This window comes from Anolis sagrei, chromosome X (genome assembly GCF_037176765.1).
Source record: "Anolis sagrei isolate rAnoSag1 chromosome X, rAnoSag1.mat, whole genome shotgun sequence".
Classification (NCBI taxonomy): Eukaryota; Metazoa; Chordata; class Lepidosauria; order Squamata; family Dactyloidae; genus Anolis; species Anolis sagrei.
In genome coordinates, this window is record NC_090034.1 from 51,893,813 (window position 1) to 51,919,801 (window position 25,989).

At 44.7% G+C, this 25,989-nt stretch overlaps 1 protein-coding gene across 1 annotated transcript; it reads left to right on the forward strand.

Moving 5' to 3' along the window:
• Positions 1–750: 750 nt before the first annotated feature.
• On the forward strand, positions 751–24,983 carry TMEM59L (transmembrane protein 59 like). The gene is made up of 8 exons (XM_067473390.1): positions 751–1,033; positions 10,125–10,230; positions 12,662–12,756; positions 12,994–13,140; positions 18,422–18,530; positions 20,021–20,138; positions 20,789–20,906; positions 22,056–24,983. Exons 1-8 carry the CDS (start codon positions 857–859, stop codon positions 22,227–22,229), a joined length of 1,044 nt encoding a protein of 347 aa, XP_067329491.1. The 5' UTR covers positions 751–856; the 3' UTR covers positions 22,230–24,983.
• The last annotated feature ends 1,006 nt before the right edge of the window (positions 24,984–25,989 follow it).

Below are 25,989 nucleotides of genomic sequence, written 5' to 3' on the forward strand. Positions count from 1 at the left end.
CTAGGACTCTATAGCCCCTTCTGCTTGTAATATTGATGAGGTTGGATAGTCATCTGTCGGGAGGGTGTGGATGGTGGCAGAAGGGGTTGGACTGGATGGCCTTTGGAAGTCCCTTCCATCTCTAGGACTCTATTGCCCCTTCTGCTTATAATATCGATGAGGCTGGATGGTCATCTGTCAGGAGGGTTTGGATGGTGGCAGACGGGGGTTGGACTGGATAGCCTTAGGGAGTTCCTTCCAACTCTAGGACTCTATTGCCCCTTGTGCTTGTAATATCGATGAAGCTGGATGGTCATCTGTCAGGAGGGTTTGGATGGTGGCAGACGGGGGTTGGACTGGATAGCCTTAGGGAGTTCCTTCCAACTCTAGGACTCTATTGCCCCTTGTGCTTGTAATATCGATGAAGCTGGATGGTCATCTGTCGGGAGTATTTGGATGGTGGCAGAAGGGGGTTGGACTGGATGGCCTTTGGGGGTCCTTTCCAACTCTAGGACTCTATTGCCCCTTCTGCTTATAATATCGATGAGGCTGGATGGTTATCTGTTGGGGAGGGTTTGGATGGTGGCAGAAAAGGGTTGCAGTGGCTGGCCTTAGGGGGTCCCTTCTAACATTCTGTATCCCTATTTCTCCATGAACCTTGTGATATCTATGAGAGTGGCTGGCCATCTGTCGCGAGGGATCGCATTGTGTCCTTCCGGGTTGGACTAGATGGCCCTTGGGGGTCCCTCCCAGCTCATTCCTCTTTCCCAGCCTGCAACGCTGCGCCTCCCGCCCTCCTTCCTTCCCTCCCTCCTTCCCTGCCTGCCTTCGCCTCCGTCTTCCCCTCGCCCTTTGCATCGGGAGTCTCGGGCCGGCCATGGCTGCTGGGCCTCCCGTTGCCGCCCTCCTCCTGGCGGCTGCTTTGGCCGCCTCCGCCTCCTTGTCCGCCCCTCCGGAAGACCCCTTCGCCGGGCAGCTGGGCGACCTCTCGGCTTGCCGGGAGCGCTGCGTCCGAAGCCTCCGGAACCCTGGAGCCCCTCCCGGGGAGAGTCAGGTACATCCACCCCCATCCAAGGGCCGCCGGAAGAAGGGGAGCCGGCCCCCTCTTGGAGCCATTGTGCCATTGAGAGAAAGGGCTGCAGGGGAGGGAACAGGCCGCCTCCTGCCTCCTTGTGCAGAAGGAGAAGAAGATGCACATGATGCCTCCCTTGAAGGAGGGAGGGAGGGAAAACACACCATCTAGCCCTATCTATCAGGCCTATAATCCAAAGTCAGAGCTCCATATTATTATTATTATTATTATTATTATTATTATTATTATTATTATTATTATTAGGAGCTCTGCAGTGTAGGAAGGGTGTGTGCACGCGTGTGTGTAAGGTCTGATTTCAAGTATTATGAAGATAAATATATATAAATAAATATATGCACACATCTCTCCTCTCTTGATCCCTCTGTAGGAATATATGGACTATATGATGTCGTATGTTTTAGGCTTACTTACTTAGGCGATCCCTCCTTGTCCGAGTAGGATAGTCTTCCAAGATCAGTGTACTGGTGGTAGGTCCGTAGGTGACTGTGGAGCCCTATTCTTGATCTGCATCTTCTCCTGCAGTGAGGACATCGGTTTGGGTTTGGCTTGATGCGCCTTCCTCTTGGCACGTTTCTCTTTTTCGCTCTCCATTCGTGCCCCTTCAAATTCTACAGCACTGCTGGTCACAGCTGACCTACAGCTGGAGTGCTCAAGGGCCAAGGCTTCCCAGTTCTCGGTGTCTATGTCAGAGTTTTTAAGGTTGGCTTTAAGACCATCTTTAAATCTCTTTTCCTGCCCACTAACATTACGTTTTCGAGTTCGGAGTATCTCAACTGCTTTGGGAGACAGTGGTTGGATATCTGGACAACATGGCCGGTCCAGTGGAGTTGATGGCAGAGGACCATCGCTTCAGTGCTGCTGCTGGTCTTTGCTTCTTCCAGCACGCTGACATTTGTCCACTTGTCTTCCCAAGAAATTTGCAGGATTTTCCAGAGGCAGCGCTGATGGAATCGTTCTAGGAGTTGCATGTGACGTCTGTAGATACTCCACGTTTTGCAGGCATATAGCAGTGTTGGGAGGACAATAGCTTTATAAACAAGCACCTTGGTGTCCCTACGGATGTCCCGGTCCTCAAACACTCTCTGCTTCATTCGGAAAAAATGCTGCACTTGCAGAGCTCAGGCGGGGTTGTATTTCAGTGTCAGTGTTGACTTTGGTGGAGAGGTAGCTGCCAAGGGAGTGGAAATGGTCAACATTTTCTAATGTTACACCATTAAGCTGTATTTCTGGCATTGGAGAGGGATTGGCTGGTGACTGCTGGAAGAGCACTTTGGTTTTCTCCATGTTCAATAGCTCTGCCTTTGGAGTATAGGCAGTACAGGAAGGGTGTGTGTGTGTGCTTGTGTGTAAGATCTGATTTCAAGTATTATTAAAATAAATAGATGGATAGATAGATAGATAGATGCACATATCTCTCCTCTCTTGATCCCTCTGTAGAAGTATATGGATTATATCATTTTGTATGTTTTAGGCAGGGAGAAGGACAAGACAAAGCCCCATCCTTTCAGGATTGCTGCTTTTTAATATGAGGATCATAGATATGCAGTATGGATATGTATTTGTGTGTGTGTGCGCATGATTTTGTACCTTTTGAGAAGAGCAATGAGGGATATCTATCCTTTCCTGGTCTCTTTTGATGAATATATGAATTTTATATATATATATATATATATATATATATATATATATATATATATATATACTGTAATATGATTTCATATCTTTTTGAGAGGGAGAGGAACAAGATATATCCATCCTTCTTGGATCTCCGTATATCTCTGAATCATATGTGTATGTATGTATATATGTGTGCGTGTGTGTATCAATATGATGTATGCGGTTTCTCAAGTCACTCCTGACACGACAAAAAAAGATGTATATATGATATATCCATATGTGTGTGTATATATATGCACACACGGATATATACGACATATATAAGACATATCCATATTTGTGTAAGTGTATGTGTATGTATATATGTGTGTATATATATATATATATACACACACACACACACACAATAAAAGTGAAAATGTGTATGTGGCAGAGATATCCACTTATACAGATATATGTGTGTGTATAAATATGCAATAAGATATGTGTGTGTGTGTGTGTATAAATGCTCTGTTCGTTTTGAGTGACATAACTCAAAATTCCCTGGATGAATTGCCACCAAATTTGGCCACAAGACACGTACTAACCCTTATATTTTGAGAGAGAGGAACAAGAAATATATCCATGTATATATTTAAATATATAAATACATGTGTGTGTGTGTGTGTGTGTGTATATATGTGTGTGTTGTATACACACATACATATATGTGTGCATATTTATGTGTGTATATCTGTGAGATTTAGTAATACGGTTTCATATATTTTCAGAGAGAGAAGAGCATGGCATGCAGCCATCCTTTTTATTACTCTCTCTTTATGGATATATGCATTCTCTATAAAGGAACGCATTTCTTTTATTATTCTGTATGGTTTTAATTGGGCAGGAAGGCAGCAGAAGAGAAATTGGTGTGATATAATTCTCTATAATGTATGTCAAATTCTGTATTGCTTTGCATTTTTGGTTAATTTCAAAACTTAATTTATTAGTTTCACTCTTGGGAAATATGTGAACCTGCCATTCCCTCATACAACCCCCCCCCCCCCCATTCTCTTCATTCTTTCCTTTCTTTTTCCTTCTTTTTCTTTCTTCCCCTTCCCTTCTTTCATCCCTTCCTTTATCTTCCCTTCCCTTCTTTCTCATACTTTCCTTCAATCCCCTCATACCTTTTCCCACTTTCCTTTCTCTTCCTTCCTCCTCCAATCCTTTCCTTTCTTTTTCTCTTCCTTTTCTTTCTTTCTTCCCTCTCTTTGTTCCTTCCTACACTTCCTTCTTCTGTCCTTCCTTCTTTCCTTTCCTTCAATCCCCTCATACCTTTCCTTTTCCTTCCTTCCTTCTCCAATCCCTTTCCTTCTTTTTCTCTTCCTTCCCTTCCCTTCCCTCCCTTTGTTCTTTCCTTTCCTCCTTCCTTCTCTTCCTCTTTCCTTCCTTCCTTCCTTCCTTCCTTCCTTCCTTTCCTTCAACCCCTATTACCTTTCCCCCTTTCTTTCCTTCCTTCTCCAATCCTCTCCCTTATTTTTTGCTTCCTTTCCTTTCTTCCTACCTTTACTCATTCCTTCAACCCTTCTTACCTTTCCCCTTTCTCTTCCTTCCTTCCTTCCTTCCTTCCTTCCTTCCTTCCCCAATCCTTTCCATTTTTCTCTTCCTTCCCTTCCCCTTTTCTTTCCTTCTTTCCTTCCTTTCCTCCTTTTGTCCTCTTTCGCTTCTTCTTTCTTTCCTTTCCTCCCCTTCCTCTTTCCTTCTGTCTTTTCCTTCCTTCAATCTCCTCATACCTTTTCCCCTTTGCTTTCTCTTCCATCCATCCTTCCTTTCACCTTTCATCAGTCCTTCCTTTTAACTTCATTCCATCCTTTTTTCTTTCCTTTTTTCCATTCTTCCTTCCTTCCTTCTGCAACCTTTGCCATTCTTTTTCTCTTCCTTTCCTTCCTTCCTTCCCTCTCTTTGTTCCTTCCTACCCTCCCTCCTTCCTTCCTTCATTCCTGCCTTCCTTCCTCTTTCCTTCCTTCCTTCTATCCCCTCCTATCTTTCCTTTCTCCTTCTTCCATGCATCCTTCCTTTTAACTTCCTTCCATCCTTTTTCTTTTTTCCTTTCTCCTTCCTTCCTTCCTTCCTTCCTTCCTTCCTTCCTTCCTTCCTTCCTTCTCCAATGCTTTCCCTCTTTTTCTCTTCCTTTCCTTTTCTCCTTCCTTCCTTCCTTTTTCCTTCCTTCCTTCCCCTCTTATCTTTCCCCTTTCCTTTCTTTCATCCATCAGTCATCCTTCCTTTTAACTTCCTTCCATCCTTTTTTCCCCTTCCTCCCTTCTCCAATCCTTTCCCTTGTTTTTCCCTTCCTTTACTTTCTTCCTTCCCCCCTTTGTTTCTTCCTTTCCTCCTTCACTTTCTCTTTCCTTTCTTTTTCCCTCTTACCTTTCCTTTTTTCCTTTTTCTTCCTTCCTTCCTCCCATCCACCCTTCCTTTTAACTTTCTTCCTTCCTTTTTTCTTCCTTCCTTCCTTCCTTCCTGCCTGCCTGCCTTCCTTCCCCAATCTTTTTTCTTCTTTTTCTCATCCTTTTCTTTCCCTTCCTTCTTTCTTTCCTTCAATCTCCTTATACCTTTCCCCCTTTGCTTTCTCTTCCACGCATCCTTCTTTTCCCTTCCATCCACTCCTCCTTTCACCTTCTTTCCATCCTTTTTTTCTCTTTCCTTCCTTCCATTCTTTCTTCCTTCTCCAATCCTTTGCCTTCTTCTTTTCCTTCCCTCCCTTCCTTCCCTCCCTTTGTTCCTTCCTTCCTTTCCTCCTTCCTTCCATTTCCCCTTCTTCTTTTTATCCTTCATTCCCTTCCTCTTTCCTTCCTTCAGTTTCCTTATAACTTTGCCCCTTTGCTTTCCCTTCCATCCATCCTTTTTTCTCCTCCCTTACTTCCTCCTTCATCTACACATCATCTCTAGCAGCCAATCCCCTTCACTCCCTTTCCTTCCCAGTGACATCACAGACGGCCACTTCACCTAGCCACAGCCAATCCGCTTTGTTCCTTTGCTTTCTCTCTTCTCTGGGTCTGAAAGAGGTGGGTTTTGAAATTTTTAAAACCCCCATTATTTTAATTTTGGACCAGAGGGTCTGTGGGCTAAACCTGGTCCAGATCCATCAAGCCATGGAGGAGCCTTTGTGGTACAAACATACATACATGCATACATATTGCCCATTTTATAGGTAAATAATGTGTGTGTATGTGTGTGATAGATAGATAGAGTAAAATCTTGGTCTGATATATATCTATATCTCAAGTTAGTATAGTTTTAATGAAATGTTTTTAAAATAAGCCGCTTCGGGTCTCCTTTGTGGTGAGAAAAAGCAGGCTATTAATAATATTATTATATTATTATTATTAATAATAATATCCACCCACCCCCTGTTTCAAAACCTCCAAAGATGGAGATTCCCAGCTTTTGAGGTCACCCGCTCTCAAAACAGTTCATAAATAATGTTGTTCTTCTTCAGGTGTTGGTGCAATCTGCCTGTTTTTAGGGTTGAAGGATTGTAGGGTTGGCGTGAGGATGAGGAAAAATGATCCTTTTTCCTTCTCATTGACCATACTTGGGCATTGTCTTTATGGGATGCAAACATCCCCATGCCTTGTATGTTTGTGTCTGAGCTGCTAGACTAAAGCAGACTTTTTGCTCAAGTACAGTCCAAATAGACGTTGGCTATCATCATAAATTAATATGATAATCATTTCCTACACTATTACTATATCACGGGACTTAAGCATCCACAATCCTGGAGCCAAACCTCTAATTGTACCAATAAAGGAAACAAAGAGGCTCTATATAAAGGGTGAAAAAAATATTATTATGGGAAAAAGTGGTCTCCACTGAATCTTACACTGAAAAGCTATACCTGTTTCAACTTTAAAACAAATTCAGATTAAGAACAAATTTACCAAACCTCTCTTGTTCGTAACTTGGGAATTGCCTGTACTTATTTATTGTGTCACTATCGAATTGTGGGTATAGTTATAATGTATTTAAAAAGACACAAACGAAGTTAAAAACTTGACATTATATTAAATGTTCTTTAACTAGAAGCTGGCCACTTGGAGTGCCTCTGGTGTTGCTATAAGAAGGTCCTCCAGTGTGCATGTGGCAAGGCTCAGGCTGTATATTGTAATAGGTGGTCTGTGGTTTGCTCTTCTCCATACTCGTATGTGGTGGACTCCACTTTGTAGCCCCATTTCTTAAGGTTAGCGCTGCATCTCATGGTGCCAGAGCAGTTCGCTCAGCGCCTTCCAAGTTGCCCGGTCTTCTCTGTGCCCAGGAAGGAGCTTCTTACCTGGTCTCAGCTACTGATTGCAATTTTGGGTTTTAGCCTGCCACTTTTGGACTCTCGCTTGCTGAGGTGTTCCTGCAAGTACCATATATTCTGGTGTATAAGACTACTTTTTAACCCAAGAAAATCTTCTCAAAAGTCAGGGGTCGTTTTATACGCGGGGTAATCATACACGGGAGTAGTCTTATAAGCGGGAGTAGCCTTATACATGGGGGTAGCCTTATACACGGGGGTATTCTTATACACGGGAGTCGTCTTATACGCCAGGAGTCGTCTTATAGAGCGGGTGCTAAAACTGCCAATCAGATTGGAGAATCTGTGGTTGCTGCATATGGTGATAGGAGCTCAAAAATGACAGTGGTCGTGTCCCTGCCGTATGCAGCAACTGTATGAAATTATTGAGGGCAACGCTGTACAGGTCGGTAGAAGAAAATCCATTCATCAGGATTTGTAGACTTAATGCGGTCCCGATGGTGAGGTGAAGGGGTGCCTCACCAGGAAGATGTAAGTGAATGGCGGAGCAAGCTTCAGGCATCTGGGGCGCCCGGGAATGGAAAAAAGAGATAGAGTGGCTCTGGGCCCAGAAAAGCACACCTCTTTTACCTGTCTGGCCCGCCCTTGTATCCTATTACCATACCTCCTCCTCTGCCTCTCAGATCTCGCTCCTGAAGACTGCAGTGAAGCGGTGCGGGTGCGCATGTGCGAGATCTGAGAGGCAGAGAAGGAGGTACAGTAATAGGAAAATTACCATATTGAAATCAAATCAGATGCTTTAAAAAAATTTATTTGGTGTGCGTTGGAAGAGGGGTAGTATTATACAGCCCCTATAGGATATATAGAGTATATCCTAAACTCTATATTTTAACTGGAAAAGTTCGGGGTCATCTTATACGCCCAGTTGTCTTATATGCCGGAATATACGGGTATCTCTGTAGATCTTAGGAAGCTGTTTCTTGAATTAAGGCACTGGCTTCCTGGCTGATATTTGAACAGAGGATGGGCCGGACATGTCACTGCCTTGGTCCTTTTATGACTGGTTGCTACTTCCCGATGGATGTCAGGTGGTGCAATACGGGCTAAACAGTATAATTTCTCCAGCAGTGTTGAGCGTAGACATCCTGTGATAATGCAGCATGTCTCATTAAGAGCCACATCCACTGTTTTAACATGGTGGGATGTGTTCCACACTAGGCATGCTTATTCAGCAGCAGAATATAACAGCACAAGAGCAGATGTCTTCACTGTGTCTGGTTGTGATCTCCAGGTTGTGCCAGGCAGCTTTTGTATGATATTGTTTCTAGCACCCACTTTTTGCTTGATATTCAAGCAGTGCTTATGTATTGTTAATTATGCTTTTATGTCTAATTGTGGTTTTAATTTTGTAATTTGTTATGTAATGGCTTCGGAATGGGGCCCATTGTAAGCTGTCCTGAGTCCCCCTTCGGGGGTTGAGAAGGATGGGATAGAAATGCGAGAAATAATAATAAATAAATAAATAAATCAGAGCACGGTCCAGGGTGACTCCCAGGTATTTGGGTGCGCTGCAATGCTCCAGTGGGATTCCTTCCCAGGTGATCCTCAGAGCTCAAGATGCTTGTCTGTTCTTAAAGTGAAAAGGACATTTCTGTGTTTTAGATGGATTAGGAATCAGCTGGTTTTCCCTGTAATAGGCAGTAAGAGCACCTAAGGGTTCAGAGAGCTTCTGTTCAACCATTTCAAAGCTTCCTGCATGAGCGGTAATAGCACGATCATCTGCATAGATAAAACTCTCTGTCTCTTCTGGTAGTGGCTGGTCATTTGTGTAAATGTTAAACATTGATGGAGCAAGCACGCTCCCCTGAGGAAGGCCATTCTTCTGTTTTTTTCATCTGTTTCTCTGGCCCTGAACTTCCAGTATAATACAGTGGAATACCACTAGCTGTCCCCTGCCACGCGTTGCTGTGGCCCAGAATGGTGATCTGGAAAATAAAGTAATGAGAAAGTGTTGGTTTCTAATACATGTAATTTCTTTATGCTTGAGGGTAAACAGTATTTCTTGTTGTTGATGTGGAGATTGTCTAGTTTGCCCACACTGGAACATTCAACATATTATTGTCCTTCTTTAGGGGTCCCTTTCAAATCTATGATACTATATCTCTCTGTGTGTGAAACATATATATTTATTTATATCTGTGGCTGGATGGCTCTTTGTCAGGAGGGCTTTGATTACGTTTTCTTGTCCTGGTGAAGGCAGTGGGACTGGATGGCCTTAAGTATTTTCTGTTGGTCATTGGGGTTCTGTGTAGGAGGTTTGCCCCAATTCTCTCGTTTGTGGGGTTCAGAATGCTCTTTGATTGTAGGTGAACTATAAATCCCAGTAACTACAGATTCCAAATGTCAAGGTCTATTTCCCCCAAACTCCATCTGTGTTCAGATTTGGGCATATAGAATATTTGTGCCAAGTTTGGTCCAGATCCATCATTGTTTGAGTCCACAGTGGTCTCTGGATGTAGGTGAATTACAACTCCCAAACTCAAGGTCAATGCCCACCAAACCCTTGTAGTGTTTTCTGTTGGTCACGGGAGTCCTGTGTGCCACGTTTGGTTCAATGCCATCATTGGTGGAGTTCAGAACGCTCTTTGATTGTAGGTGAACTATAAATCCCAGCAACTACAACCCCCAAATGAGAAAATCAAAAAATTTTGAGTGAAGGACATACATTGGGTTGTTAGGTGTATGCTGTCCAAATTTGGTGTCAATTTGTCCAGTGGTTTTTGAGTTGTGTTAATCCCACAAACGAACATTACATTTTTATTTATATAGATTAGTATTATAAAATATATTGTACTATATCATAAGTTGTAGTATATATAATATATAATATTGCAACATTATTAATATTATACATAATATATTAGTATTATTACATTACATATATTAGTATTATTACATTATGATATGCCAATGGTATCCCTGATATTAATGTGGCAAAATCAAGGTTTACTTTTGGGATTTTTTAAGCCCTAGGTGTTGAATCTGTGGCTCTCAAGTGTCTGGGAATACAGGGGATAATGTATTGTTCTACAAGGTAAACACACACACATATATATTAAACCGTAATCTTTCTGCACCTAATTCCCTCCACTCCAGGATGCCGTTTTCAATGCCTGTTACCGGGGCTGCCGGCTGTTTTCCATCTGTCATTTTGTGGACGCCACCGTGGAGCTGAATGCGACCCAAGCCGAGTGTGAATCAGGTGAGAGAGATGTAGCCGCATCTGCGGATCTTGCCCGGGCTTCCTTCCCTCCTCCCTGCTTTGATGCTTCCCCTCCACAAAAACACACACACACTTCCTGCTCTGAGACACTGTCCAGACCCCCTTCCTCCACTTAGCGTTGTCATCTCCCTGGTGTTTGTGGAGCTTCTGCTACAGATTCTGATAATGCAAAGCACAGGTGGGGACTCTATGATGTTCCCATCATCCAAAAGACGAGCAGATCAGAGTCTGTGGGAGCCGTCACTCAATTCCTACGATGTTTTGCTTGTGTGTGTATATATATGTGTGTAGGCTTGGGTAACAACGGAAAAATTTGTTTCTAAACTCGTTTCGTTTTTAGGGGTCCATCGCATTTCGTTTTTTTAAAGAATTCCGAAATTTTCCTTTTAAAAATTTCGAAATTTACGAAATTTCGTATAATTACGAATCGATTCGTTAATGGCGGACGCAAGTGCGCAATATGCTAAAAAAACCTCCAAATGGCACAGGGGGAACTTCTGAAGCTTCCCTCTCCCTCTGTTGTTGACTGTTGGTGTGATAAAACAAACAACAACTATAAAACTTGCACCAGACATGCGAAAATAATTACGAAATAATTACGAAATAAATTGAAAAAATTGTTTCGAATCCAATTTACTCCTCACACTATTCCTGCATGGCTCAATCTTGGATCGTAAGCTAATTTAAATACGAATTAATAACGAATTACGAAATTAACGAACGAAACCGCTCAAGCCTATGAATGAGATTATGGAGAGTTTAATATGAACCTGTCCTGTGGGGCTTTTCTATGAGGTGAAAAGAGTGGGTTTTCTTGGCTAAACAGGATTCCCAGAGACTTAGTCCCAGTAACAAGATGATAGGTCCAGTGTTGGGATCTGAGCCTAGCTATGATGGAGCTGGGCCTGCCTCGTCTTCCCTCCCTCTGAGGACAAAGCAGTGACAGTTGGAGAAATGGATGACCTTCCATCTGCTCTTTGGTTTAGATGTCATGACATATCACTTCTCTGTGGACAAAGCAGTGGCAGTTGGGATGGGGAGAAGGTCTTTCCTCCACTTCTCTCCCTCATGGGGTGGAAGATGGGCCTTCCTTCCATCTTCTTCTGGGCTTCCTTCTACTACTCCTTGGCTTAGACATCATGGAGCATTACCTGCCTCTTCTTCTCTTTCTCCTCGTTCCTCTTTTCCCTCAGGACTTAGAAATAATGGAGCTCTGCATGTCTCCTCTTCTTTTTCTCTGAGGGCAGTGACAGTTGGGATGAAGCTGGAGTCTTTCATTTGATTTTAGGCAAAGCCAGTGGCAGTTGGGAGGGACAGAGAAACATCCATCGGCTCCTTGGCTTAGACATAACAGAGCTTTGCTTGTTTTTCTTATCTCCTTCCTGGCTAGGGCTGTGGAAGTTGGGATGAGGCCTTTGTTTGTTTTTAGGCCTAGGTATAATGGAGTTTTCACTCTTCTCTTCCTTCGAAGTCAGGGCAGTGGCAGTTGAGATGGAGAGAAGGTGTAGGCATAGGCATGATGTAGCTGGGCCCATCTTCTCTTCCTCTCTCCCGCATCGGCCAGGGCAGTGGCAGTTGGGATGAACGGAGGACCTTTCACCTGCTCCCTAGACATAATGGAGCTTTACCCATATCCTCTTCTCTCCTTCTGAGATCAGGGCAGTGGCAGAGGGATAGAGGACCATCGATCTGTGGATGAGACAGTGACAGTTGGGATGGAGGTGGAGCCTTTCATTTGCTTTTAGACAAAGCCAGTGGCAGTTGGGAGGGATGGTGAACGATTCACCTGGTCCTTGGCTTAGGCATAACAGCATTTGTCTGTCTCTTCTTCTCTCCCTGTGGGTCAGGGCAATGACAGTTGGGATGGTTGGGATGGAGGGATGCTTTCATTTGCATCTAGGCCAAACTAGTGACGATATGGTGAGAGGGCCTTCCATCTACTACTCCTTGGCTTAGACATAATGGAGCTTTACCTGCCTCCTCTTGTCTTTCTCCTCATCACTCTTCTCCCACAGGATTTATAAATAATGGAGCTTTGCCTGTCTCCTCTTCTCTCCCTTTGAGTCAGGGCAGTGACAGTTGGAATGGAGGGACAGTCTTTCATTTGCTTCTATGCAAAGCCAGTGTCAGTTGAGATGGTGAGAAGGCCTTCCATCTACTCCTTGGCTTAGACATAATGGAGCTTTCCCTCTTTCTTCTCTCCTTCTGAGTCAGGGCAGTGACAGTTGGGATGAAGGTGGAGCCTTTCATTTGCTTCTAGGCAAAGCCAGTGTCAGACAGTGAGAGGGCCTTCCATCTACTACTCCTTGGCTTAGACATAATGGAGCTTCACCTGCCTCCTCTTCTCTTTCTCCTCGTTCCTCTTATCCTTCTTCTCATACCCTCTTCCCTTCCGTCTCGGGTGCTGAAGCCTGCATGGAAGCTTACCTGGGTGGAGAGGAACAGTTTGGCTGCTTGACTGGATGCAGGACCCAGATGCCAGTGACAGAAAGCCTAGAAGAAAAGGTAAGTGGATCATTCTATGGAGACCAAAAGCCATTGAGTATCCAGGGTTTGACTTACCTGCCACTTGCAATTTGCTATGTGATTCGATGGCATATTTTCCTGCTAGAAGTTATCATAGAGTTGCAACAGTGTAGGGGTGGGGGGTCCTAGTAAACAACAACAATAATAGTAATGCTTAAATGAGTATTCAATTGTTGTAGTTGTTACTGTTGTTATTATTTCTTTGTTGTTTCCTAGGCACAGGATCCGAAGCCGGCTCCATTCTCCGTCTTCGACTTAGTCTCCAACTTCTGTAATGATATTGTTAGCTCGGCTCAGAGCTTCATATCCTCCACCTGGACCTTCTACCTTCAGGCGGACGATGGGAAAGTCGTGGTCTTTCAGGTGAACCTGTTAGGGTGCCATCTTTTTATATCATGATTCTGGAACAACCACAGATTTGGGGGTCCAAGCCCCAGTAGATACAGAGAGTCCCACTATTTCTCCTTTACCATTCTTGGGGCTGATGGTCTATGGTTGCCCAGCAATATCAAGCCGCAATTCACCCTAACCTAGTTTCAAAGCTGAAAAGGGTTGGCAAAAAGAGAGAAAAGGGCTCAAAGAAAGAAAATAGAGGTTGTTTGGGGATGCTGGGAGCTGGAGTCTGGAAAAATTGGGGGGAATGTGGAACTTTCCATCTACTCCTTGGCTTAGACATAATGAAGCTTTGCCTGTGGAGTCTTTCATTTGCTTATAGGCAAAGCCAGTGACAATTGGGATGGTGAGAGGGCCTTCCATCTACTCCTTGGCTTAGACATAATGAAGCTTTGCCTGTTTTTTTCCTTCTCTCCCTCTGAATGAGGGCAGTGACAGTTGGGATGAAGGTGGAGTTTTTCATTTGCTTATATGCAGGGGTGGCCCCTTGGCTTTGGAACTCCCTCCCCAGTGAAATCCAATCAGCCCCCTCCCTCTTGGCCTTCAGAAAGAAAGCAAAGACATGGCTGTGGGATCAAGCCTTTGGTTAGTGGCCCCCCAACTCTGGAACTCATTGCTTGGTGAGATTAGGCAAGCCCCCCACCTTAGTAGCCTTCAAGAAGGATCTCAAAACTTGGCTCTTGCGTTGTGCCTTTGGCGAATGATCTGATATTTCCTTTTGTTTGCCCTCCCATAAGGATTGTCCTCATATTGTACTTCCCCCTGCCTGTTTGAAGGCCTGTCTCCACTATTCCGTCTCCTATGAACTTTTCCCATACAAGCATTTCTTTTTTATCCCGATCTCATCCTGAGTTTGTATCTTTTTAACTTGTACAGGGGGCCCACCCTTGGGATTGATTTTGCATTGTATTAGTGTTGTATTGTTTTTATTGTATTCTTATGTTTTATTGTTTTTATCGGGTTGTTTATTTTTCTGTTTGGTTTTATTTTGTTGTAATGTACTGCTGGGCTTGGCCTCATGTAAGCCGCTCCGAGTCCCCATTGGGGAGATGGTGGTGGTGTATAAATAAAGATTGTTGTTGTTGTTATAAACAAATAGGGAATATGTACAATTGCCAATTGGAATAGATTATGTGATTTTTATGTTTATAGTAACTTTGATAATAACTTTATTCTTGTATCCCGCCTCCATCTCCCTGAAGGAACTTGGGCCGGCTTACACGCGGTGCCTAAAAACAGAACATAGAATGAAACACAATTTAAAATACAGTTACAGTAGAGTCTCACTTACCCAACCTAAACAGGCTATTTATTATTTATCGTGTCAGGAGCAACCAGACAGTTGTATTACATTTTTAACAAAACAAACAAACAGACAAAGCACAAAGTTTGCAAGCTTAGTAGTTGATTAAATGTCCTTTGACCAGTATCTGGCCACTTGGAGTGCCTTGGTGTTGCTGCAAGAAGGTCCTCCATTGTTCATGTGGCAGGGCTCAGGTTGCATTGCAGCAGGTGGTCAGTGGTTTAGAATCATAGAATCATAGAATCATAGAATCATAGAGTTGGAAGAGACCTCATGGGCCATCCAGTCCAACCCCCTGCCAAGAAGCAGGAATATTGCATTCAAATCACCCCTGACAGATGGCCATCCAGCCTCTGCTTAAAAGCTTCCAAAGAAGGAGCCTCCACCACACTCCGGGGCAGAGAGTTCCACTGCTGAACGGCTCTCACAGTCAGGAAGTTCTTCCTAATGTTCAGATGGAATCTCCTCTCTTGTAGTTTGAAGCCATTGTTCCGTGTCCTAGTCTCCAAGGAAGCAGAAAACAAGCTTGCTCCCTCCTCCCTGTGGCTTCCTCTCACATATTTATACATGGCTATCATATCTCCTCTCAGCCTTCTCTTCTTCAGGCTAAACATGCCCAGTTCCCTAAGCCGCTCCTCATAGGGCTTGTTCTCCAGACCCTTGATCATTTTAGTCGCCCTCCTCTGGACACTTTCCAGCTTGTCAACATCTCTCTTGAATTGTGGTGCCCAGAATTGGACACAATATTCCAGATGTGGTCTAACCAAAGCAGAATAGAGGGGTAGCATTACTTCCTTAGATCTAGACACTGTGCTTCTATTGATGCAAGCCAAAATCCCATTGGCTTTTTTTGCCGCCACATCACATTGTTGGCTCATGTTTAACTTGTTGTCCACGAGGACTCCAAGATCTTTTTCACACGTACTGCTCTCGAGCCAGGCGTCCCCCATTCTGTATCTTTGCATTTCATTTTTTCTGCCAAAGTGGAGTATCTTGCATTTGTCACTGTTGAACTTCATTTTGTTAGTTTTGGCCCATCTCTCTAATCTGTCAAGATCGTTTTGAATTCTGCGATCTTCTGCTCTTCTCCACACTCACATGTCGTGGATTCCACTTTGTAGCCCCATTTCTTGAGGTTGGCTCTGCATCTAGTGGTGCCAGAGCGCAGTCTGTTCAGCGCCTTCCAAGTCGCCCAGTCTTCTGTGTGCCCAGGGGGGAGTCTCTCATTTGGTATCAGCCATTGATTGCGGTTCTGGGTTTGAGCCTGCCACTTTTGGACTCTCGCTTGCTGAGGTGTTCCAGTGAGTGTCTTTGTAGATCTTAGAAAACTATTTCTTGATTTAAGTCGTTGACGTGCTGGCTGATACCCAAACAAAGGGTGAGCTGGAGATGTCACTGCCTTGGTCCTTTCACTATTGGCTGCTACTTCCCGGCGGATGTCAGGTGATGCAATACCGGCTAAGCAGTGTAATTTCTCCAGTGGTGTAGGGCGCAGACACCCCGTGATAATGCGGCATGTCTCATTAAGAGCCACATCCACTGTTTTAGCGTGGTGAGATGTGTTCCACACTGGGCATGCGTACTCAGCAGCAGAGTAGCATAGCGCAAGGGCAGATGTCTTCACTGTGTCTGGTTGTGATCCCCAGGTTGTGCCAGTCAGCTTTCGTATGATATTGTTTCTAGCACCCACTTTTTGCTTGATATTCAGGCAGTGCTTCTTGTAGGTCAGAGCACGGCCCAGAGTGACTCCCAGGTATTTGGGTGTGCTGCAATGCTCCAGTGGGATTCCTTCCCAGGTAATCCTCAGAGCTCGGGATGCTTGTCTGTTCTTAAGGTGAAAAGCACATGTCTGTGTTTTAGATGGATTAGGGATCAGTTGGTTTTCCCTGTAATAGGCAGTAAGAGCACCTAGAGCTTCGGAGAGCTTCTGTTCAACCATCTCAAAGCTCCCTGCTTGAGCAGTAATGGCACGATCATCAGCATAGATGAAACTCTCTGTCCCTTCTGGCAGTGGCTGGTCATCTGTGTAAATGTTGAACATGGATGGAGCAAGCACACTCCCCTGAGGCAGGCCGTTCTTCTATTTCCGCCATTTGCTTCTCTGGCCCTGGAACTCAACAAAAAAGCTCCTGTTTAGTAGCAGGTTTCCTATGAGGCGGGTGAGATGGTGATCCTTTGTGATATTATACATTTTTCTCAGGAGGAGGCAGTGGTTGACAGTGTCATAGGCTGCTGACAGGTCTATGAAGACAGCTCCTGTGATCTGCTGCCTTTCAAAGCCATCTTCTATGTGCTGAGTCAGGTTCAGCACTTGCGATGTGCAGCTTCTGCCTTTCCTGAAGCCAGCTTGCTGTGGGATCAGACAGGGGTCTATTTTTTTCATAATTCTATGCAAAATAAGTCTCTCTTGAACTTTGTAAAGGTAGCACAACGGGGAGATTGGTCTGTAGCTTTTTGGATCATTATGGTCTTTGCCTGGTTTCAAGATGGCGATGACTCTTGCTGTCCTCCAGATTTTGGGGATCTGACAGGATGTTGAATAATAAGGAGGGATTCAGGAAAAGCCTATTCAGTGTCAAATTGTGTTATGATTTTACAAATTAAGCACCAAAACATCATGTTTTACAAGAAATTGACAGAAAAAGCAATTCAATACATGGTAACGTTATGTAGTAATTCCTGTATTTACAAGTTTAGCACTAAAACATTGCAATGTATTGAAACAGCTGTTGATCCGGGCAGGAGGCAGACTCTGTATTTGAGTCCTCTTTGGGGCAGAGAAAGGCGGAATACAGATAGAGTAAATAAGTAAATAAAACATATAGGCATACAAAACAACAACTGAAACTCAACTAAATCAGCACTCATCAAACAATGACGGTAAACAACTGTAAACGTGGCCAGGCTGTAAAGTAATATGTACGAATATGTTTTAATTCTGTGTCTTAATATCGCAGTGTTGCCTGTGTTTCATGGTTTATTATGGTTTTACTAGTTTTAATATATACTTATATGTTATTGTTTGATTTTTTTTTTTTGGTTCTGGTTTTTCACATGTATCTTCGGCATTGAATTTTGCCATGCTTATGTTGGAAACCACATTGAGTCCCCCCAGGGGTGAGAAAAGCGATATATAAATACAGTAAATTAAATACATACAAAATTAAAGGTTCCTCCCCCCCCCCCCCATGGAATGAAGAGCAACAGAGAGAGAGAGAGATTAAAGGGAGGAAAGGAAGAAGGGAGGGAGGGATGGATGGAAGGAAGGGAGGAAGGAGGAAAGGATTAATGGATAGAAGGAGGAAAGGAAGTCCGGCGGGAAGGATGGATAGAAGGATGGAGGGAGCAAGGGAAGAAAAGAAAAAGAAGTGAGGATGGAAGGAAAGAAAAGGAGGGAGAGAAGGAAGGAGGAATGGGTGGATGAATGAAAGGCAGGAGGGAGGAAAGGAAGAAGGAAAGAAAGAGGAAAGGAAGGCAAAGAGCGAGGAAGAGGGAGGAAGAGTGGAAAGGAAGGAGGGAAAAAGAGTAGAATTAATGGCTAGATGGAAGAAATGAGGGAGGGAAGAAAGGAAGGAGAAAATGGAGAGAGGGAGGAAGGGTGGAAAGGAGAGAGGGAAGGAGAAAAGGATGGATGGATAGAAGGAGGGAAGGAAGGGAAGGGAAGAAAAGGAGGGAAGGAAGGGAGGAAGATAGTGAGGAGGAAGGGAGGGGGAGGAGGAATGAAGGAGGGAAGGATGTATTAATAGAAGGAGGGAGGGAAGGGAAGGAAAAAAAGAGAGAGGGAAGGAAGGAAGGAAGGAAGGAAGGAAGCAGGAAAGCAAGATAGGTTATGTATTTTGGATTCCAGTGCCCTAGACTGCGCTGACCTCTTTCACGACTTTTCCTGGCTCCAATTCCGGCTTGTTGGTTGCGCATTCAAACCTCTTTTTGTGTCTCTTTTGCCCTCAGTCTCAGCCAGAGATTGAATATCCCGTCCCAGAGGTCCAGGCGCCCAAGCTGGAGGTTTCAGAGGAGGCGTGGACCCCGTCAGCTGCAAACACCCTCAAGCCCCACACAGGTAAAGGCTGGGTTTGGGATCGGTCCTAGAATCAAAAGGTTTGGAAGGGTCCACAGAGACTATCTAGTCTGGATAAATGAAGGTCCCTATGATAGATGGATGGGCAGAGAGAGAGAGAGATGGATAGATAGATGCAAGGGCGCTTTGACTCCCTATGGTGGATGGATATATGGATAAAGAGAGAGATAAAGGGATAGATAGATAGATAGATAGATAGATAGATAGATAGATAGATGGATAGATGATAACAAGGACCATCCAGTTTGGCTCTCTATGCTAGATGGATGGATGGATAGATAGAGAGAGAGATGGGGAGATAGATAGAATCATAGAGTTGGAAGAGACTTGGTGGGCCATCCAGTCCAACCCCCTGCCAAGAAGCAGGAAAATTGCATTCAAAGCACCCCAGACAGATGGCCATCCAGCTCCTGTTTAAAAGCCTCCAAAGAAGGAGCCTCCACCACACTCCAAGGCAGAGAGTTCCATTGCTGAACAGCTCTTGCAGTTAGGAAGTTCTTTATAATGTTCTGGTGGAATCTCCTTTCCTGTAATTTGAACCCATTATTCTGCATCCTCGTCTCCAGGGCAGCAGAGTACAAGCTCCTCATGGGTGAGTGGGTAGGTAGGTAGGTGGGTAGGTAGGTAGAGATATAGATAGATAGATAGATAGATAGATAGATAGATAGATAACTGGAAGGAAGGAAGGAAGGATTGATAGAAGGATAGCTAGAAGGATAAATAGATAGATATCAGGATTGATGAATAGATAGATATCTGGAGGGATGGATGGATAGATAGATAGATAGATAGATAGATAGATAGATAGATAGATAGATAGATAGATAGGCTCAAAGAGCTGGGAAAGATCCCAAAGATGGATGGATCAATGGATGGATGGATGGATAGATAGAATCATAGTCATAGAGCTGGGAGAGATCCTGAAGATGGATGGATAGATAGATAGAATCATAGAGCTGGGAGAGATCCCAAAAATGGATGGATGGATGGATGGATGGGCGGATGGGCGGGCGGATGGACAGGCAGGCAGACAAATGGATAGATAGTTGTAGAATCATAGAGTCATAGAGCTGGGAGAGATCCCGAAGATGGATGGATGGATGGGTAGATGCAATGGCCATCCAGGTCGACTCCCTATGATGGATGGATGGATGGATGGATGGAGAGATGAAGATTTAGGTAGGTAGGTAGGTAGGTCAATCGATCGATCGATCGATTGATAGATAGATAGATAGATAGATAGATAGATAGATAGATAGATGGATGCCAGGACAGAGAGAAAGAGATTAAGGAATGGGTGGGTGGGTGGGTGGGTGGATAGATAGAGAGAGAGAGAGAGAGAGAGAGAGAGAGAGAGAGAGATAGATAGATAGATAGATAGAATGAATTATAGTGCTGGGAGAGATCCCAAGGATGGATGAACTGATGGATAAATAAACACAGAGTGCCTTCCCTGCTTTTGCTTCCTCCAGGTCTTCGGGAGAAGCTGGAAAGGCCTCCGGTGGAAGAGGCCAAGATGCAAGGCAAAGGCCAGCCCCCTGTGGACAGCCCGGCGCCGCCGGAACACGACTTCCTGGGATGCATGTCCAAGTAAGAGGCAGCGGCGGCGGCAGAGGAGGAGCGGATTTGGGTCGGTCCTCCTTCTGGGAAAGAACAAGGGGAATTGAGGACAAAGGCGGAGGCGGGGAAACAGGCGGCCGGACAGTCCGGGACGCAGCTGCAACGGATCAGCTAATGCCGCGCTCCTGCTGTTTCCATTTGGAAAGCCGTAGTCAGAATAACAACATGGCACATGGACAACATTGGCTGGCCCATAGATAACCATATCTAAGAAATTAGAGCTGATGTGGTCTGGATACAGTGCCATTTTATGAATCAGCGCCCAGAGAAATCCAGGAACAGGCCTATAAAACAAGACACCAGGATCATCTTTATCATTACTTATTGGGACCCAAGTCAGCTTACATATCAAATGGGCTGTGTCATAACACAATATCTCCCATGTCCACTAGAGGGTGCTCTGGGGCCCAAAAATCCTTTTGCGGCTGGTTCTATGGTAGTAAGGTGGGAAAGTCCTTCTGAAGTTTGGACTAAAACTCAGAGCCAGTCCAGCCTCCAGTGGTCCACCTTTGGAAGCGATGGGCCCTTTTCCTCACCGCAGACAATCTCCTTGGCCTTTTGCTTTCCATTTATCTACCACGGTCTCTCTTTAGCCCCATCATTGTCTTTGACATTTGCAGGCGTTCGGGGCTGCCGCGCTGGATCCTGGCCGCTTGCCTTTTCCTCTCAGTCGTGGTCATGCTCTGGCTGAGCTGTGCCAGCCTGGTGACAGCCCCGGATCAGCACATCAAGACCCAGGTATGGGAAACTCTCATAGGAAGGGACCCCCCAGGACTATCCAGCCAAACCCCATTCTGCCACTGTCCAAACCCTCCCAACAGATGGCCATCCAGCCTCAAAGACGTATTAGAAGGTCCAAGAAAAAATAGGGCTATAGCATCATTGAATCCTTGAGTTGGAAGGCAGCCCCAAAGGGCCATCCCATCCAACCTCTTTCTCCCAGGCAGGAAGACACAATTAAATCCCTCCAGGCAGATGGCCATTCAGACTCTGCTTTCAAAAACATCGCATCATTGAATCCTAGGGTTGGAAGAGACCCCAAGGGCCATTCAGTCCAACCCCCTTAAGATAAATAGATAAAGAGACAGAATCCAAGAGTTGGAAGACACCCCAAAGGCCATCCCCTTTAAGGAAGACACAATATGATCCCTCCCAACAGATGCCCATCCAGCCTCTGCTTCGAAATCTCCAGAGAAGGACACTGAAGCAACATATTCCGTGGCCAAAAAAACTATTGCTATCATCTGTACCAGCTACAGGATATGGAAAGTGATATAAATATATAAAGTACCATTCTAGGCTAAATGGCCATCTGTCAGGAGGGATTGAATGGTGCCTTCCTTGATAACAGAATGGGGTTGGACTGGATGGCCCTTGGGGTTCTCTTCCAACTCTAGAAGTCTTTAATTGCATAGCCCTGTTTCTCCTTGAAGCGGATAATGTCTTTGAGGTTGGATGTCCATTTGTTGGAGGGGATCGAATGGTGCCTTCCTTGATAACAGAATGGAGTTGGACCTTTGGACCAATACTGGGATTTTTGTCCCAACTTTATCTTCATAATATCTTCGATTTACATTGCCACCACATGATGATGATGATGATAAATATATAAAGTACCATTCTAGGCTAAATGGCCATCTGTCAGGAGGGACTGAATGGTGCCTTATGTCAGGAGGGAATGAATGGTGCCATAATTTTTGTATGTATTTTATCTTTTATAATTTAGCTGTAAATCGCCTAGAGCATTCTCGGATGGAGGGCGATTAATAAGTAATTAAATGATGATGATGATGATGATGATGATGATGTGTATATTTTCCCACTTCTTGACATCCCTCAATGTGGTGTGTGTGTGTATATATATTCTTGCTTCTTCTTTCCTTCCAGCCCTTGAGCATCAACGGAGACAAGGAGTTCCTGGATGATCTGGGCGGCCCCGTGCCATTCTCTCTGCGCCCGGTCATTGCGGTGGCTATTTGCCCAGCCGGAGGCGACCGCGACGGTGAAGAGGAGGCCGGCCCGCTTCCAGTCAAAGTGGATTTGGACAAGACGGCTGTCTAAGAAGGGCCTCAATTGTTTCCCCCATCCCACAAAGAAAGAACCCTTCTCCCAAAAACCCCTCGGTTTCATCCTCCTGTTGCCCCATTCACGCTTTTTTGTCATGCCAGTTGTGTCCAGTTGTTCTCGCCAGCAACACACAATCTGATCCCTCTTGACAGATGACCTCCGAGGTGACGCGTTCCATGCTTAGGGAGGAGAGGGGGCAATGGCTTCCAAACTGGAGCGGACACTTGACCCCTCGAGTCTGCTTTGGGGGACTCTCCTTTTTTGCAGCGATTGTTGGCATTGTGGACAGCCCAGTCCCACCCCTTATAAAGAACCTGAATCATTCACACACAGAGGACCTCGTGGATTCCAAAACATAGTAATAATAATAATATTTATTTCTAACCTCCCTCTCCCCATGGCATGAGACTTTTATTTTGGCCCTTTTAATGCAGCCTTCTCTGAGGTCCACTTAGATTAGAAACACAGCTGGTTTTGGGTTTCCCATTCACAATGCAGAAGGGAGCTTGGCCCTATCCCACCCCATCAAATCCCCCGTATCTGTTGTTTCCTCTCTAGCAATAAAAGAGTTGTTATTCATTGAGGATCAGGCACTCGTTTCCCCCATAGGTTCCCCCCTGAGCTAGAGCATCCCTGCTTCATGTTCCGCTTTCCCAACGGATTCAGAAGCACCCCTGTTCCCCTCTCTCTCCTTTCCCAATCTCTTCCGTCGTCCTCCAGTTCCTTTCATTGTTGCAAATTGAGGAGAGGGGCCTTTTGCCTTCCCAGTTGGCTCTCTTCCTCCTCATCCGTAACTTCGCCTGTCTTGACCGTGGCATTTAGTGCCACATCTCTTCATTTCTCATCTCTTAACAGGCTGTTGCTATCTCATCTCCCAGTTGGAGGATACAAAAACAAAGGGTCAAATTAGTACTTAATAATAATAATAATATACGTTATTTATATTCCGCCCTATCTCCCCGAGGGGACTCAGGGCTGATTATAGTGCACATCTATAGCAAACATTCAGTGCTGTTAGTATACAATTAACAAAGACAGACAGTACACAAACAGAGGTAAAGGCTTCCCATCTTTTTCCATCTCCGGCATCTGGAGGCTGTGCTTGACTCCGGTCACTGGGAGGTGCTGTCGCTCCATCTTCCATGCTGAGGAGCTTTGTTGTCCTTAGACGCTCTCCCAATCAAATCGCCGGCTTGTCTGCATGGGCGCCTTTTATTCTCTCCCTGCCAAGGCTATAACTATTTATCTACTCACATTGCTGTTTTCTAACTGCTAGGTGAGCTGAAGCTGGGCTGACCGTTGGGAGCTCACCCCAATCTGGGCCTTGTACTGTCAACCTTTCGATTGGCAAGGTTTTCTGCAGCTGGCTGTTTAACCCGCGGTGCTAATGCCCAGCCCTTCTTGGATTCTTCGAATGAGGTTGGAAAGCACGTTCCATCTTTCTGCCTCCTTTGCCTCTTGATAGTATGGTGAACGGAAAGCATAAAGAAAAGGCACCCGTTGTAAAAAGAAACACTTTTGTGTTCTCATTTGTGAGATCTTTCCGTATCCTCCATTGCTTTTACAAAATTCCCGCGCTTCCACCCGCCTTTGTCCTCGGCTGACCTGGGCGCCTACAAACCTAGTTCAAAGAGTCATCCGTAAAGAGAGGAGGAGGAGGAAGCCAGAGGTTTCCCATCACCCATTTTCTGGTTGGCTCACCGCTTACCTATTCTTTCCTGAAATCCCTTTTTTCCCTGCTGTGAAATGTTAGAGGGTTCATCTCCTTTACATTTTCAGCGCTGTTGAATTTTCCCCCGTTATCAATGTTTTGCACTGAATGCGGTGTGTCCCGCCATGTGTCTGCGATGCTGTTGAAGAACCTCTCGCTTGCGCCGGGCAGGGGATTTCAAAACAGCCCCTTTCCTGGCTCCGAACCGCTTGTAAATTCCGCCGAAACGAGTCGTGACGTTGTACAGAGATTTAACTTATTTCCTTCCCTCTTTTCCCAGCTTTTTTCTTCCTCCTCTTTCGGAAGTTCCCTCGCAGAAGACAGATGACTGAAAGTGTACCGCTCTTGGCTTTACAATTGTTTGTAACCGTTTTAATGCTTCCTAACCAGGCATGGGCAAACTTCGGCCCTCCTGGTGTTTTGGTCTTCAATTCCCACAATTCCTAGCAGCCGGCTAAATATATATATTTATATATAGGAGGGGTGAGTTCCCCCCATTTGCTGCAACCATACTTCCCCCCTTGAGGACATGCAATGGGATCGCATTGGGCTCGTTCGCCGCCACATCACACTCTTGGCTCGGGTTCAGTTCATGGTCCACTAAGATGCCTAGATCAATATTCTTATTGATATAGACTAGAACAGGCATGGGCAAACTTTGGCCCTCCGGGTGTTTTGGACTTCAACTCCCACCATTCCTAACAGCTGGTAGGCTATTAGGAATTGTGGGAGTTAAAGCCCAAAACATCTGGAGGGCCAAAGTTTACCCATGCCTGTTTCTAACATATCTGAAGGTAAAAGGGTATATATATTTGAAACTGGATTTGCTAGTTTGTCTCTTTTTTGTCTTCATGGGCGGGCACTCTGTTCCTTTCTAGTTTTCCTTCCGATTCCGTTTTTCCCCCTTTTTCAGAAGAAATAAAACCTCCATCGAATGGCGATGGAGCAAGCTGAGAAGCCACATCAATCGAATGAACGAACTAATTATCTGTCTTAACTGTATCTGTATCACTAATAAAAGAACTTTTTTGTCTGTCCTGACAGTGTGGACAAATTGTTTTATCGAGTTTCTGAGTTTTAATAAAACAATATTAAGGTGGTGAGAAAGGAACAAATGGAAACTTCTTGGTTTCTCTTTGGAGGATTTTATTTTATCGTGTCAGAAGCGAATTGAGGGTACAGTTATGTATAGAAAAACCACAAACAAAGTACAAAATGGCATTATGCTAAATTTCCTTTAACTAGAAGTTGGCCACTTCGAGTGGTGTCACTGTAAGAAGATCCCCCGTTGTGCATGTGGCAGGGCTTAGACTGTATTGTAGTAAGTGGTCATATAATGGCCTGACAGTGCCTAGAGGAGCCATAGCAGAGCACCTGATGAACCAACCTGGACACAGCATTTTATTTGAGAACACAGAAATGCTGGACCACTCTCACAACCACCATGTCAGACAACACAGAGAAGCCATTGAAATCCACAAGCATGTGGACAATTTCAACAGAAAGGAGGAAACCATGATAATGAACAAAATCTGGCTACTAGTATTAAAAAACTCTAAAATTACAACAGCACAACAACAGAGAGGAAACAAACAAGGACATCTAATCACCTCTCAACAAAAGTTTGCTCTAGGCACTGTCAGGCCATTATATGCTAATCAAGGTGGTCAGTTGAAACATTCACACCTAGCTCCAGCAGACAAGAGTCCTTTGTCTCACCCTGGTCATTCCACAGATATAATCCCTTTTTCCTAGTTCCAACAGACCTCACTACCTCTGAGGATGCTTGCCAAAGTGCAGGCCAAACGTCAGGAGAGAATGCCTCTAGAACATGGCCATATAGCCCAAAAAAAACTACAACAACCCAGAAAATACTGTGTTTTCTGATGGTCTTTGGTGACCCCTCTGGGGGTCCCGACCCCCAGGTTGAGAAACACTTGTCTAATAACTATGGGTTAAAAGTCGAGGAGGTTAGGCCACACCTGGAATATTGTGTCCAATTCTGGGCACCACAATGCAAGAGAGATATTGACAAGCTGGAAT

What these genes read in the sequence shown, in the direction of transcription:
- TMEM59L (XM_067473390.1), top strand. Translation starts at nt 857, where the DNA reads ATGGCTGCTGGGCCTCCCGTTGCCGCCCTCCTCCTGGCGGCTGCTTTG. An exon ending in TTCCTGGGATGCATGTCCAA is followed by an intron (nt 20,139 to 20,788) that starts GTAAGAGGCAGC and finishes TGACATTTGCAG; the next exon opens with GCGTTCGGGGCTGCCGCGCT. An exon ending in ATCAGCACATCAAGACCCAG is followed by an intron (nt 20,907 to 22,055) that starts GTATGGGAAACT and finishes CTTTCCTTCCAG; the next exon opens with CCCTTGAGCATCAACGGAGA.